This window comes from Anomaloglossus baeobatrachus, chromosome 1 (assembly GCF_048569485.1).
Source record: "Anomaloglossus baeobatrachus isolate aAnoBae1 chromosome 1, aAnoBae1.hap1, whole genome shotgun sequence".
In the NCBI taxonomy this organism is placed as follows: domain Eukaryota; kingdom Metazoa; phylum Chordata; class Amphibia; order Anura; family Aromobatidae; genus Anomaloglossus; species Anomaloglossus baeobatrachus.
In genome coordinates, this window is record NC_134353.1 from 947602800 (window position 1) to 947618150 (window position 15351).

Genomic DNA, 15351 nt, shown 5'->3' on the forward strand with positions numbered 1-15351 from the left:
CATGCTCCTTAGCATAAGATAAGATCTTTAGAAATACTTTTTCTATAGATCTCTTTATCTATGCTACTACATACAAGGACAGTTAGGCAGAGATTAGGAATATGCACCCAGAGTACAAATGTTGAAAACAAGTTTTCTTGGAACGTATCTTAAGACTGATTTAACACATTTGAATATCACAGTTTCACAAGGACGGTAATTTTTCAGACTGATCGCTGGACTCACGGCCTGAGCTCAATAGCCTCCTAGGCAGATATGAGACTGTTAGGCAGGTGTCCCACTTGCGATTACCGCGCGTATATGTCGCGCGTGTTTCACGGTGCAACACCCGTCACAGACTCACACGATGCCCACAGGAGCGGGTCGGTTGCATGCATCTCTATGCAGCCGACCCACTCCTGTGAGCAGCGTGTGTGTCTGTGACAGGTGTTGCACCGTGAAACACGCGCGACATATACGCGCGGTAATCGCAAGTGGGACACCGGCCTTAATCACAATATCAGAAGGTGATATATCAGTGTCTGAATGAGGCCTGAGCCCAAATTCAGCCAGCCGAGTTTTACAGTCCAAGTGAAGGAAGGTGCGGACGTCGGGCCATGAGAGTGCCCCACTCCTTCACCAGAGAGGGCTGGTGCTTGTAGACCACTTCGGGAGGGGGGTGACACTTACTGTACTCTTCAGGGCAGCAGCCACAACCTCCTATGCCTCCGCTTCCCCCCTGTCAAAAATCACAGCTGCCATTAAACCCTGGATTAGTAATGTGTAGGGGTCTATGAAACCCCAGATTACTAATTCTTTAAGTACAAAAGAAATAAAACACAAAGAAAAATTCTTTATTTAAAAAAATAATAAAAAAACACCCTGTTTCTCCAATTTATTAACCCCACAACACACAGGTCCAACATAATCCACACCACAACATCCCACGATGATCCCAGCTCTGCTATAAACTGAAGTCACAGCACCTGGGCACATTAGAGAACATGATCCCCCACTGCGGCTTCAGACAGACACTGACTGAGCCGCAGCTCTCAGTTGTGACGTCACTGAGTTTACCTGCTGTGACAGTTGCAGGTTCCCACAGTACCAAACCTGTGACTTCAGGTAAACTCACCTCAGTGAACTTATTGAACTCAGTGACCTCACCTCAGGTGCACTCATTAAGTTCAACGAGACCTGAATCTCCTGGAAGAAAACCACAATTTTCTTATCAAGAGCTGCAGATTTGGGATTTGGTGCTGGAACTCATACACCAAATTCCTGCACCAATTCTGAATTTCCTGGCAGAAGAACGCATCAAAACGCGATGCAGTTTTTTATACCAGGAGATGCAGATTCGGTGCAGAAATTTGGCGTAGAAACTCCAGCATCAAATCCCAAATCTGCATCTCCTGGTAGAAAACTGTCACAGGGGTGTCACAGGTGACAGTCATGTGTTTTCACGTCGTAGAAGGTCACAGCGTTTGGAAGCATATAGTGCCTCCTGACCTTCCATTGTTCCTGCTGTCAGTATTCATTTGTAGTAGGTAGCTTTCCTGCTGGATTCATCTCTCTTCCTTTTGGACCCATCAGGAGCTCAACTTCCACCCAGCTGTTGATTATTAGTATTTCCTTGGTGTTCAAATACCCCTTCCTTGCTATGGACTGGTGCTGGTGATATTTTCAGTTCATTCAAGCTGAGGTGGCAAGCAGGTAGGTTGTTCTCTGTGGTATCGTTGTTGGAAGTTCTGCTGAACTCCTACCTGATTTCTCCCCCTGTGTGTCCTCCTTGTGTCTTCTGTAATTGTTTAGTGGGGCTGATGAAGAGCTCATCCCACCCGTTCCCTATTTAGGGACCAGCACTAGGGATACCTAGGGTCAGGTATCCGGCTCAGCGCATTGGTGCGGAACCTATTTAGGGTGGTGAGGGACCCCAGGGACCAGCAGTAGGCTTGTTCAGAGGTCACAATTTTCCCTTTCCCTAGTATGAGGAAAGAGTTAACTTAAAATTGAATAGATGGAGATTCATGTTGTTTTGTAAGATGAACAAACAAGCCCAGCTGCGCTATGACGCTGAGAGTGGATTCAAGGACTCTAGACGCTGAGACCCAAGGACAGAGATAAGGCCTGCACCTAGTCTAAGACAAAGAGAGTTGTATTTTTACTGAGAAATGGAAAGTTACGCTTACGCCAAGAATCGAAACTCATTTATGCTTCGTTCGGAAATGAAACTTGTGTCTCTGTACACGACATAGCTACGCCCCTATTAGGTTGATAAACCCTGTATGTGATAATAAACTAGCAGTCTTCTTCGGAGCGCACACTCCTTCTTACCTTATGTGCAGATATCAGCGTCTGTCTGTATCTCATTAGGGCTGAGGGAAGCTGAGGGGGGGCCTGGGACTCCCTCCACATTTGGTCATCGCTGTCAACAGTTTTGACCTATTGGTCAACCTAACACTAGATACAGGGTTTCCCTTCCCTTTCGCCGTGTGCTTAGTACCTCCCCATACCTAGTGTGACATTATCACCAGCCGCACAAAAAAAAACTTGACACTTGTTGTTTTTTTTTCTTTCTTCAAAAAAAAAAGGGCAATTTTTTTTTTTCTCATGGACCCTGTTGCGTCCTTGGCTTGGCAGCTGCAGGGTCTGTCCCTAGAGGTTACAGACCTCAAGTTACCTGTGTAGCACCAGTGGTCGCAGACTCCTAATGTTGGCAATTCTGTGGATAGGCAGGTTCAGACATAGCCCAAAATTGCTCTCCCAGACAAGTTTGCAGGGGGTAAAGACAATTTTTTTTTGTCTTTAAGGAAGCTTGTAAACTGTACTTTAGGCTTTGACCTTTACCCCTCTGGAGATAAGGAGCAGCGGGTGGGGATTGTGATCTCACTGTTGCAAGGGGATCCGCAATCCTGGGCTTTCTCTTTGCCACATGGCTCGGCTTTGTGTCTCATCTATGATGATCCTGACCGAGTCTTCTTGGCTGAGTCCAGGCTGTGTCACCTCCAGCAGGGAGATCAGTCAGCAGAGACTTTGTGTTCTGAATTTCGTAGATGGGCAACAGACACTAAATGGAAGGACCCGGCTAAGCCAATTTTGTCAGGGCCTTTCAGAGAAATTGAAAGATGCCTTGATGATTTATGAACCCCCGAGTTCTTGGAGGCTGCCATGTCCTTGGCTTTATGTAGGGACAATTTAGAGAGTAATGTCTGCTCACTCGAAAAATTGGGTGCTCGAAAAAAAGAAGTCAAATAAAGGTAGATTATTTTCCACAAAAAAGGGGGTAAAAGAGAATACAGATGTCTCTGGACGTCTGTATTCTCTTTTTTTACCCCTTTTTTTCTGCTTGAAAAATAAAAAGTGGACTTATATTGCAAATATTATTCTTTGGACTCATTATTTCACCTATGGTGTGTCGAAAATAATCTACCTTTACGTGTGGACAGACACCTCCGAGATAGACAGGTTAGACCATTCTCCCTGGAGACCCTGTCTCGGGGCAGTACCCTTTGTCGGGGGGATGGGGCATTCTGGGTTTGAAGGAGCCCATGCAGCTAGGGGGAGCCACTACTTTGCATGTTCCCACTAAAATCCACAAAGGGAGGAGTTGTTTTTTTGTGGTAGAAAGGGTCATTTTATTTGAGTCTGTCCCTCAATTTTCTAAGCATTAAGGAACATCTGGAACTCCACTTACCCTTGGTGGTGTGGGGATGGACAATTAGGATGTGTGTTTGTCTTTCACATGTAATTATCGCTTTGTCCTGACAGCAGAGGTGGCGCTAGAGAGCAGGACTGAGAAAGTTTCTGTTTTTGTGGACAGTGGAGCAGGAGTCAGCATGGTGGATGCTCTACTGTATTTGTAAGAACTCATAGGCTTACCTGCAGTATGTTGGCTAAGCCCATCTCTATCTATGCCATCGACTCAGCACCACTTGGTATAAAACTGAGGGTAGATCCCTTGCATTATGAAGTAATCTCTTGCTATGTACTGGAAGGCCTTCCCACCCCCACTGTACTGGGTCTACCCTGGTTGGTGAAACATAATCCGGTAGTGCATTTTTCAATCCAGGGAAATTGTGGAGTGGGGAAACTACTGTGTTGATAATTGTCTGGTGCTGTACATTATTGCTCTAATTGTCTGAACACTTCTCTCTCTCTCTACGGTCTCTATGGAGACCTTACCTGCATTTTTGTCTGGTTTTGAGGATGTATTTTCAGAGAGGGGGTATCAGGATTTGCCTCCCCATCATGTATATGACTGTCCCATTAATCCAGTTATTGGACCAAAACTTCCCAACTCAAGACTGTATAATCTTTCTGGTCCAGAGAGACAAATCCAGAGAGATTGCATTGTGGAGAGTCTGGAGAAGGAACATGTCAGACCTTCCTCTTCGTGGTGGCAGGGTTCTTCTTCATTAAGAAGAAAGACGGGGGTCTCCACCCTTGTTTGGATTTTCGGGAATTGAGTCAGATTACCGTCCGAGACCCTTATCCTCTCCCTCTGACTCCAGTTTTATTCAACCAGATTGTGGGAGCTAAGTTGTTCTCCAAGTTGGACATAAGTGGTCTTACAATCTGGTTAGATTCAGAATGAATGGAAAACGGCTTTCAATACAAGGACATTTTGAAAATCAGGTCATGCCATTTGGTCTCACTAATGCTCCTGCCATTTTCCAACATCTTGTGAATTATATTTGTTATCATTTGGTGGGCTGGATTTTGGTGGTTAATTTGGACGATGTCTTGATGTACTTACCCGATATGGAAACACATCAGATACATGTAAAAGAGGTATTACAGATTTTAAGAGACAACAAACTGTATGCCAACCGGGTGAATTATGTTTTTGCTGTCCAAGAGGTACAATTTTTGGATATCTATTGTCGTCTTCAGGTTTTCAGATGGATCCAGAGAAGGTTCATGCCATATGGACTGGAATTGTCTGGAAAACCTGAAAGCATTACAGCACTTTCTGGGATTTACCAATTTTTATCGTAAATTTATTCGGAACTATTCAGTAATTGTAAAGCATCTCACTGACATGACACAAAAAGGACAGATTTCTCTAAATGCTCGGACTCCGCCCAGCAGGGTTTACCTCTTAAAGGGATTTTTTTCCTCCGCACCTATACTCAGTCAGTCTGATGTTTCACAGCCTTTTATCGTGGAGGTTGATGCATCAGAGGTGGGGGTTGGGGCTGTGTTGTCCCAAGGTCCGGCTCCTGGTAAATGGCGTCCGTGTGGTTTTTTTTCCAAGAAGTTGTCCTCATACGAGAGAAACTGTGATGTTGGTAATAGGGAACCCTTGGGAATTAAGTTGGTTTTCGAGGAATGGCGCCATTGGCTGAAGGGGGCAGTTCATCCCATTACAGTAATCACAGATAATAAAAACCTGTGATATCTCAAGTCTGCCTAAAGTCTCAATCCCAGGCATGCTAGATGGTTTGTTTTTTACCATGTTTAATTTTACTGTCACTTACCATTAAAGGATTAAGAACATCAAAGCAGGTGCATTATCCCGGGGCTTCTATGGTGGTAGTGACCATGTGAATCCTGTCCTTATTTTCCAGAACGGGGTGGTCATTTCATCCTTATGCCCAGACCTGGAAGGGGAGGTGTTGGAGGCTCAGGGAGACACCCCGGCCTCTTGCCCTTCAGGGATATTGTTTGTGCCACCCAATTTGCACAGTAAACTAATTGGGGAACATCACAATACTGTACTTAAGGGTCAGCCAGGTAGTAAAGCAACCTCGGACCTCCATCTGATCGTTTTTGGTGGCCGAGGTTGCATCAGGATGTGGTTAACAGTGTGTCTGCTTGCAGTGTTTGTGCACATTCCAAGGTGGCGCATACCCGTACATTGAGTTCTCTCCTGCCATTGGCTATCCCAAATAGACCATGGACACATTTATTCATGGATTTCATTACTGACCTACCTTAGTTTTCAGGAAAGACTGTGGTTTTGGTGGTTGTGGATACGTTCAGTAAGATGACACATTTAATCGCATTGCCGACACTTCCGAATGCCAAGACTCTGGCTCAGGTGTTCATCAAGAAGATCGTGAAGCTTCACGGGGTTCCTTCCGATGTGGTCTCAGATTGGGGAACCCAGTTTATTTCTAAATTTTGGAGAGCATTTTGTGCTTGACTGGGGGTAAAGTTGTCTTTCTCTTCTGCCTTGCATCCTAAGTCGAATCGGCAGACATAGTGCATAAATGAAAATGTAAAAACTTACCTTAGATGCTTTGTCTCCGAGAACCACAAGGATTGGGCATCTTATTTTACCATTGGCCAAATTTGCTTTTAATAATCCTCACCAGGAGTCTACTGGCAAGTCACCATTCTTCGGTGCATACTCTCTTTAGTATGGCAAGGGGTTCAGAGTAATCTGAAGCCCATGGGAGACAGATGCAAATGTATGGCTGACAAGAGACGCTTGCCTGGTCCGGATCTGAGTGTGAATGACTATGTGTGGTTGTCTACCAGGAACATAAAATTGAAGATCCCTTCCTGGAAGCTGGGACCTAGGTTTATTGGTCCCTATAAAATAACCGCTGTCATTAACCCAGTAGCATATCATCTGGAGGTACCTAAGGCTCTTAGGATCCACATTGTGTTCCACAGAGCACTGCTCAAAAAGTATGTGGAACCTTTGGAGCCATCCCCCTTGCTGCCGGCTTCAACCATGCTTGATGGTAATTTGGAGTTTCAAATAGCAAAAATTGTTGACTCTCGTCTTCTGCGTTGTTCCTTTCAATACTTGGTGCTCTGGAAGGGTTACGGACCAGAGGGGAGGATGTGGGCGCCAGCATCGGATCTGCATGCCACAAGATTGGTTCATTCATTTTATGCTGCCCATCCAGGTAGGCCTGGTCCTGAGTCTCCAGAGAACGCTCGTAGAAGGGAGGGTACTGTCACGGGTGTGTCATGAGTGACAGACAGTCATGTGGTTTCGAGTCGTAGAAGGTGACTGCGATTGGCAGCACAGAATGGCTCCTGTCTTTCCATTATTCCTGCTGTCAGTATTCATTGGTATAGGTAGCTTTCCTGCTGGATTCATCTCTCTCCCTTTTGGACCCAGCAGGAGCTTAACTTCAGCAGAACCATATATACCAATATAAGACCTCGGGGCATAGCCTTGCCCGATTTCAGATCTTATTACATAGCCTCCCATCGCTCTAGAATCCACGTGTCACACGTATGACCATAACCATGTGTGTGGCTTGTACCTGATAAAACACGGAGTTTGAAACCGGCCTTAGGCTATGTGCCGTTGTCGCGGGCGGAGGAGGGGACGCTGCGCTCTCCCACTGCTCGGGTCCGGCTGCCGCTGCTGCTGCGGCCCGCTGCTGCTCGGTGGCTCGAGCGATGGGCCGGATCCCGGGGACTCGAGCGGCGCTCCTCGCCCGTGAGTGAAAGGGGTTTGGTTGTGGGGATAGTTTATTGTCCGTGACGCCACCCACGGTTGTGGTGATTGTGTGGACACCACCGCTGCTCTGGCTGGGGATCCCGGGAGTGGTGGTATGGAGCAGCCAGTTGTTGATTTGCCCCTCCGTGGGTAGGGGATTGGTGGTCCCGGGGCCCAGTGATGGGGTTGGTATGGTGGACAGGCGGGTTATGGGGCCTGTGGAGGTGCAGGGGCGCAGGGGCAGCGCTGTGCCGCACGGCACGGAGGTACTCACTCAGCCAAAAGATGATGACAAAGTTCTCGGTAAACAAACGGCTGGTTGGACAGGTCCCTCGGACGGCTACGGTGCTGTTGTGCCCTGCAGTTAGCGGTGATGGTCTCTTCCCTGCACCTATGTATAGTCTGTTGGTAGCGATGGATTCCCACCGGTAACCCGCTCCCCGACCTGGATGTGAGCCGGAGGAGCCCCTCTCTTGCCCGCAGGTGCTGGCCCTGGGAAACTGGTGCCTTGGCGGTGGCGGTGTCTCCCCTTAACGGTCGGACTGTTGCCTTCAATCGGGACTTGGTTGTTGGGAGACCCAGTGGTCCCCTTCACTGACGGATTTGGCAAATTATGGCGACTCTTAGCCTTGCCGGGATCCGAAAGGCCCCTGCCCTGGTGCAGACTGTTCTTTGTATACCGCTCCGGTACCGCCGGGTCACCACCCGCTCACGGTCCTTTCGGCAGCCTCCGAGCAATCTCTCCTGCAGACGGTCACCGCCGTCTGCCAACCTTGCTGTCTCAGTCCGGGGCACACACCCGGACCAACTTCAGGCTTCTTGCTGTCACTTTTCTCTTTCTCCTTCTCTCACTACAACTCCACTGTTTACTCCTTCTACTTCAAGCTCTCACTTTAATCTCTTCTATCTTAGCTCCACACTCAAGCTCTGCCTGAGCTAACTGCCTGGTTTTCCCGCCTCCAGGGCTGTGAACTCCTTGGTGGGTGGAGCCAACCGCCTGGCCCACCCCCTGGTGTGGACATCAGCCCCTGGAGGAAGGCAACAAGGATTTGTGTTTTGACCTTGGTGTTCCTGCAGGGAATGTGGGGTGCGTGTGATGTTATGACCTGTGACCCCTGGCTTGCCCAGGGCGTCACACCCACGCTGCGGAAAATGCGCGGATTTTGCCGCGGATTTCTTGCGGAAAAGCAGCGGATTTTCCAGAAATCTGCAGCACAGCTACTCCCCAGCCATTTCTATGGCATTTGGGAAATGCTGTGCCCACGCTGCGGATTTTTCCGCAGCGGAAATCGTGTGGAAAAATCTGCAGCATGTCAATTATTGTTGCGGATTTCTCTGCAGGGTCCCATATACTTACCTGCCTCACCGGAGTCACTTTCTCCGTCCGGTGTACAGGAGTGCGGTGAATCCAGGTACAGGAAGGAAGAGGTGGGCGGAGCCTGCACGAGCTCCGGTCATGTGACAGCCGGAGCTAGTTCAGGCCCGCCCACCTTCTTCTAAAAACGCTGAGAGTGACCGGCTGCCGGAAAGCGAGGTGCTGCATGATGGAGGTAAGTATGAACTCCCCCGATCACTGCAGCACTTGTTCTGCATTGAGGATGCAGTGCCGAAGCCATGCAACTGTATCCTCAATGCAGAATGCCCGCACCATATCCGCACGACATTCCGCAGCATGGAAACAGACAAAAGTTGTGGTGCTGTTTCCTGGGAGCACCTGCGGAATGTCTTGCGGATATATCCGCAGGACACTGTCCCCGTGGGCACATAGCCTTAGACTGGGAACAGAATTGTGCTTACTCAGCCCACAATTTGGGTTCCACCTGCACTGTTGTCCCTGGTTATCATGGCTATGATGTGGGCGCGAACTGCGGCTGCGCAACTGACAGTGCCGCAGTGTATTGTGGTACACGGTTATATTTGCAACTGGCAAATATGTATGTAGATTAGATCTCATATATAATACACCGCCACTCTACTGCTTTGTGATTGTAACTGTACTTCGTCCCTATTTTGATAAATTTAATTTATGAAAAGTAAAAAGAATTTACATGTAATGATTATTGTGCACAAATAATTGCTTTTTTATTCGTAATTTCGAGGGCTAATGGAAACGACCTTCATTTCCACTGCATAATCAACGAGCGAGAAACCATTATTTGTTACATTACACAATTATCGGGAACGTTAATTTTTAGAAGGGTTTGTCCTACAAAGAAAGTACATTCTAATCAACAGATATTGAAATAATAAGTTCCATTATTGGATGTGTTTACAAAAAATGCTCCTGTGCTGAGATAATCTTCTAAATGTGCCCCTGATATGTACTGTGTAATGGCTGTCTCTGACCGTAGAGGTCTGTTCATACCAATGCTTCTGGGTAGAGAAAACACAAAAGAGAGCTTATAGACAGCTAGGATAGCATGAGATTACAGATGTTGCTTTCTGTGAAGTAAAACATGTTTTAAACCTGCAGGGAACTGTTTTACCTCACAGAAAGAATCATCTGTGATCCCATTCTGTCCAGCCTATACACTCTGCATAGTCTGTCGAGTAAAACATAAAAACGCCTTCAACCCTGTCTGAGTTCTTCGATGTTCAATCAGACTTCATGTAATACTATAATATTTTAAACATTGTTAACTTGAAAGTGGCTTTTCCCATGTAAATTATTTGATCTTTAGCAAGATCTGATCTAACCGTTAAACATTTTCCACATTCTAAACATGAAATTGGCTTCCGTCAGTGTGAGATATTCCATGACTAACAAAGTCTGATTTATGGGTAAAGCATTTTCCATATTTCGACCATGGAAATTGCTTTTCTCCTGTGTGAATTCTTTGATGTCTTAAAAGAATATGAATCAAGTTAAAACATTTTCCACATTCTGTACATAAAATGTTTTTTCCCTTTTGTGAAATCTCTGATGTTTAACAAGATCTCGTCTCACAGTAAAACATTTCCCACATTCTGAACATGTAAATGGCTTCTCCCCAGTGTGAGTCATTGTATGTGTTATAAGATTAGGTTTCTGGTTAAAACATTTTCCACATTGTGAACATGAATACGGCTTCTCCCCTGTGTGAATTCTCTGATGTCTAACAAGATCTGGTTTCGTAGTGAAACATTTTCCACATTGTGAACATGAAAATGGCTTCTCCCCTGTATGAAATCTCTGATGTCTATCAAAATTTGATTTATTAGTAAAGCATTTTCCACATTCCTGACATGGAAATGGCTTCTCCCCTGTGTGAATTTTACGATGTCGAACAAGAATATGCTTTCGATTAAAACATCTACCACATTCTGAACAATAAAATGATTTCTCCTCTCTGTGAATGTGAGTTCTTTGATGTCTAATCAACTCTGTTTGTTTGATAAAACATTTGTCACAGTCTGGACATAAATATGTGTTTTCACCTATGGGGGTTTTTTGACGTTCAACATCCAGTCTGTAACTTGTGGTCTGTGGTGAATCAGGAGGTAAGATCTGTTTAAAAGGATCAGGTGATACATTTTGGATATGAGGGGCTGAGGGTATATTTTCAATATTGGCATTCTCCTCATATGTATATTGTATGATACTACAATCATCTGCATTAAACTGTGAAGATATCGGATGTCCTTCTGGGCTCCTGGTAAAGTCATCTGCAAAAAAATGAAACTAATTATATTATCATTCAGTAATGTAACCTCAGTAATTATAGTGTTATTTTAAGACATTACAAACAAGAGGTTTATATATATATATATATATATATATATATATATATAAAAATAAAATCGCTTAGAGATGAGTGAACCCGAGGTTTGGTGTTCATACCGAACACATACTTTACAAAAAACCCCCCAAAAAACAGAGTTTGAGTTCAAAGATCGGGTGCTTTACGTATGCTGACCACTTGCGCGACCATCACTGAGCAGCCCACTAGGAGCCGCTTGATTGGCTCGCACTGGCGGTAACAACAGCATGATCAGATGTAGTGTACACCCCGCAAAAAAATGGAAAAACCCAACACACCCGCCCCTCGAAGTGATCTGTTTATGGCTGGCTGTATGTGGGTGTAGACTTGAACTGCCCAATTAGTGACTTCCACTGGGGTTCAGATCAAGACAGGATCCAAAACCGAATTTTTTCATAAGTACGGCTGAACCCGCCCAACCGAACTTCCATGGGTCGCTCATTTCTACATATTAACTCTTTCACCCCTGACCCAGATTTAACTTTCCTGACTCTGGAATGCTTCAATATTTTCAAGTGATTCCGAGACTGTTTATTTGTGACACATTGTTCGTCATGGAAAAAAATCAAAAATTGTACCAAAAAAATGTGAAAATATTAAATTTCGCCATTTTTCAAACTTTTCATTTTTATACCCTTAAACCACATAGTTACTGTATTTTTCGGTTTATAAGATGCACCCCAAATGTAAAAAAAAGGCATCAATCTTATAATATGGAGATGTCTTACCGAAGGGGGGCGGCAGCGGTGGTGAAGTGGAGTCACAGGAGGCAGGGGAAGAAACTGTTGGCGGCTGTGCTGGTGCTAGAGCGGCTGTGCTGCTGCGATGGCAGTTGTGGGGGATGAGGGCTTCAAAGAAATGGCGCCTGGAGTCGACACGTGCGCAGATTGAGCTCTCGTCTCAATGAAAAGCCGAGATCACATCTGCGCATGCGCCACCTCTGGTCGCCATTTTCCTTAAGTCCACTGCTGGGAGATCAGAGGCGGCTCATACGCAGATGAGATCTTGAGCAGAGAGCTCCATCTGTGCACGTGCCGACTCCTGGCGCCATTATTTGAAGCCCTCACCACCTGCAGCCCCAGCCCAACTACTGCAACACCAGCCCAGCCGCCGCGGCCCCTGCCCAGCCGCCACAGAATTGCCCCTGCCTCCTGCTACCCTTCTCCACCACCCCCTGGTAAGCTACATTCAGATCCTAAGACGCACCCCTCACATTCCTCCTACATTTTTGAGAGGAAAAGTGAGTCTTATAATCCAAAAAGTATGATATATCACACAAAATCATTAAGAAATACCATGTGCCATATGGCTACTTTACATTAGCATCATTTTTAAAAGAGATTATATATATATATATATATTTCATTTAAAAAAAAAAATTAAAGGACCATGTCACATCTGAAATGACTTTGAGGGGCGAAGGTATCACAAAATACCCAAAAGTGACACCATTTTAAATACAACACCCCTCACAATGCTCAAAACCACATCCGAGAAATTTATGAACTCTTTAGGTGCTTCATAGAGCTTAAAATAATGTACAAGGAAAAAAAATAAAATTTTACTTTTTTCCACAAAAATATTGCTTCAGCCCCACTTTTTTTTACAAGGGTAACAGAAGAAAATAGACCATACAAATTGTTGTACAATTTCTCCTGCAGATAGGGATACCCCATATGTGTTGGAAATCTACTGTTTGGGTGCACGGCAGGGTTTGGAAGGGAAGGAGCGATATTTGACTTTTTGAATGCAAAATTGTCTGGGATAGTGGATACTATGTCGCATTTGCGGAGCCCCAGATGTGTCTAAATTGAGTAACCCCTCACGAGACACACCATTTTGTAATTTACGACCCTAAATGAATTTATCTGGATGTGTGGTGAGCATGTTGAACTCACGGGTGCTTAACAGAATTTTATTACCATAAACCGTAAACATTAAAAAATTCCCACAAAAATGTTGTTTTGGCCCAAAATATTTCATTTTCACCAGGAGAAAGTGGACTGTACAATTTGTTGTGAAATTTCTCCTGAGTACATCAATACCCCATATCTGGTGGAAATCTACTTTTTGGGCGCGCGGCAGGGCTTGAAATGGGGAAGGAGCACTATTTTAATTTTGGAGTGCCATTTTGGCTGGAATGGATTGCGGATGCCATATCATATTTGAAGAGCCCCTGACATGGCAAAACAGTGGAAACTCCCCAACAGGTGACCCCATTTTGGAAACTAAACCTCTCAAGGAATTCATCTATGGGTTTAGTGATCATTTTAAACCCATAGTCGATTCGCAGAATTTTATAACAGTGGGCTCAGTAAATGAAAAATTCCCATTTTTTTCAATAATTTCTTTAGCTTGACGTTTTTAATTTCCAAAAGAGGTATAAGGAAACAACGAAGGATGCAGTTTGTTACACAATTTCTCCTGAGTATGCCAATACCCCATATGTGGTTGAAAACTACTTTTGAGTTACAGTCCAAAGGAGCAACATATTGGATGGCAGATTTTGCTGGAGTGGTTTGAGGGTGTCATGTCACTTTGGCAGAACCCCTGACTCCCCCACAAGTGACCCCACTCTACAAATGACACCTCTAAATGAATTCATCTTGAAGTCTAGTGAGCATATTGACACCACATGTGCCTCACAGAATTTTATAGTCTGGGTGGTGCAGAAAGAATTTAATTTTTACTGCTAAAATTTTGTTTTATTCCCCAAGTTTTTACATTTTTATAAGGGCTAATAGGAAAAATTGAACACACAGTTTATTGTGTAATTTCTCCTGAGTATGCCAGTACCCTACATGTAATTGGGAACTACTTTTCAGACACAGTGGAAAGCTCAGAAGGGATGAGTGCCATATTTTAGTGCAGATTTTGATGTTATGATTTGTCGGTGCCATGTCACATTGGCAGAGCCCTGAGATGCCAGAACATCAGAACCCCCATAAGTGACCCCAATTTACAAAGTTCACCTCTCATTTAATTCATCTACGGGTGTAGTGAGCATATTGACACCACAGGTGTGTCACAAAATATTATACCATTGGGCGGTGAAGAAAAAATAATTATAGTTTTACAACAAAACATTTTTTTGCCCCAAATTTCACATTTTTACATGGGGAAGTGGGTAAAATTTGCTCCAAAATTTGTCACAATTTCTCCTGAGAGTGGCAATACCCTACATGTGGCTGTACAGTACTGCTTAGCAACACTGCAAAACTTGCAAAAGAAGTCTTTGACACTTAGTTTCCAGACTCCATACACAGAGCCTCTAAGTGCCAGAAGAGTAGAATTCCCCCTTAACTGTCCCCATTTTGGAAATTACATCCCTCTGGGAATTTACAGGTACAGTGACGATTTTGACTCCATGGGTGTTTTCCAGAAACAAGCAAAAATGATTTTTATGAATGAAAATAGCAAATCTGCCATTGTAGTGCCCAGTATATAGTAGTGGCCACACATTTTACCCAGTTTTTGCTTCTGGAAACATAGACCACGTAAATTAAGCGGGCTCTCCTCATTACACCAATGCCAAACCTGTGGATGCTAAATGTTGTTTAGGCACATATCGGGGCTCAGAAGGGAAGAGGCCCTTTGGATTAGGGAGCACAGAATTTGCTGAATTTCTTTTGGAGACAGCCATAGCTTGCGTAGGGACTTTTTTTTTCTGGCTGAAGTTCAAGCTTTTATTGGGAACATTTTACATAAAACTTTGGATCACATTTATCCTGTGCTCTACACTGAACATTTATATTGTGGTTTCCACCCAAATCTACAAATGCCATTGATTCAAATGACACCCCCAAGGAATCCATTCACTATAAAGAGGCAGCAGAGTTACTCTTAACTCTGTCAGGCCTCTGTTCAGCACTGTCCTTTCCAGAAGTGCACAAAACTGGTTGACCGCGGTTTTATGAATGCTAAAAAAAATGGACATCTCCGGATTATAGGCCAGACGGTGTCCAAAGTCACTCCCGCTGCCTCATTTTAGAGAATCTTCCTTTGGGGGTACTGTCTCAATCACGTATTTCAGAAATTTACACGGAAATCCCAGTGTTTGTGCTCAGCGTAGAGCGCAGGATAAATGTGAGCCAAGCCTTACTGCAATCGTTGGGATAATAATCGTGTCTGGAGAGTATCCTGTGAAGGAACGAGAAAATGCATCGATTTCTGGGTGTAGTAGTTAGTTAACACCGTAATGATGTGAAGTGGTTAACAAACTCA

General features: G+C 44.7%; 2 protein-coding genes and 1 pseudogene across 2 annotated transcripts in view; all 3 read right to left on the reverse strand.

Annotated features, from left to right (window-relative positions):
• The window catches only part of LOC142257004 (uncharacterized), a 417356-nt pseudogene that overhangs the window by 284174 nt on the left and 117831 nt on the right, over positions 1 to 15351 (reverse strand).
• LOC142257052 (uncharacterized) overlaps positions 1 to 15351 on the reverse strand; it is a 329863-nt gene that overhangs the window by 233254 nt on the left and 81258 nt on the right. The window lies entirely within an intron of this gene.
• Positions 1 to 15351, reverse strand: part of LOC142257313 (uncharacterized) — a 56659-nt gene that overhangs the window by 20516 nt on the left and 20792 nt on the right. Inside the window, 1 exon segment of the mRNA XM_075329455.1 lies at positions 10352 to 11032. Within this exon segment, the coding sequence (XP_075185570.1) occupies positions 10352 to 11032 (681 nt within the window).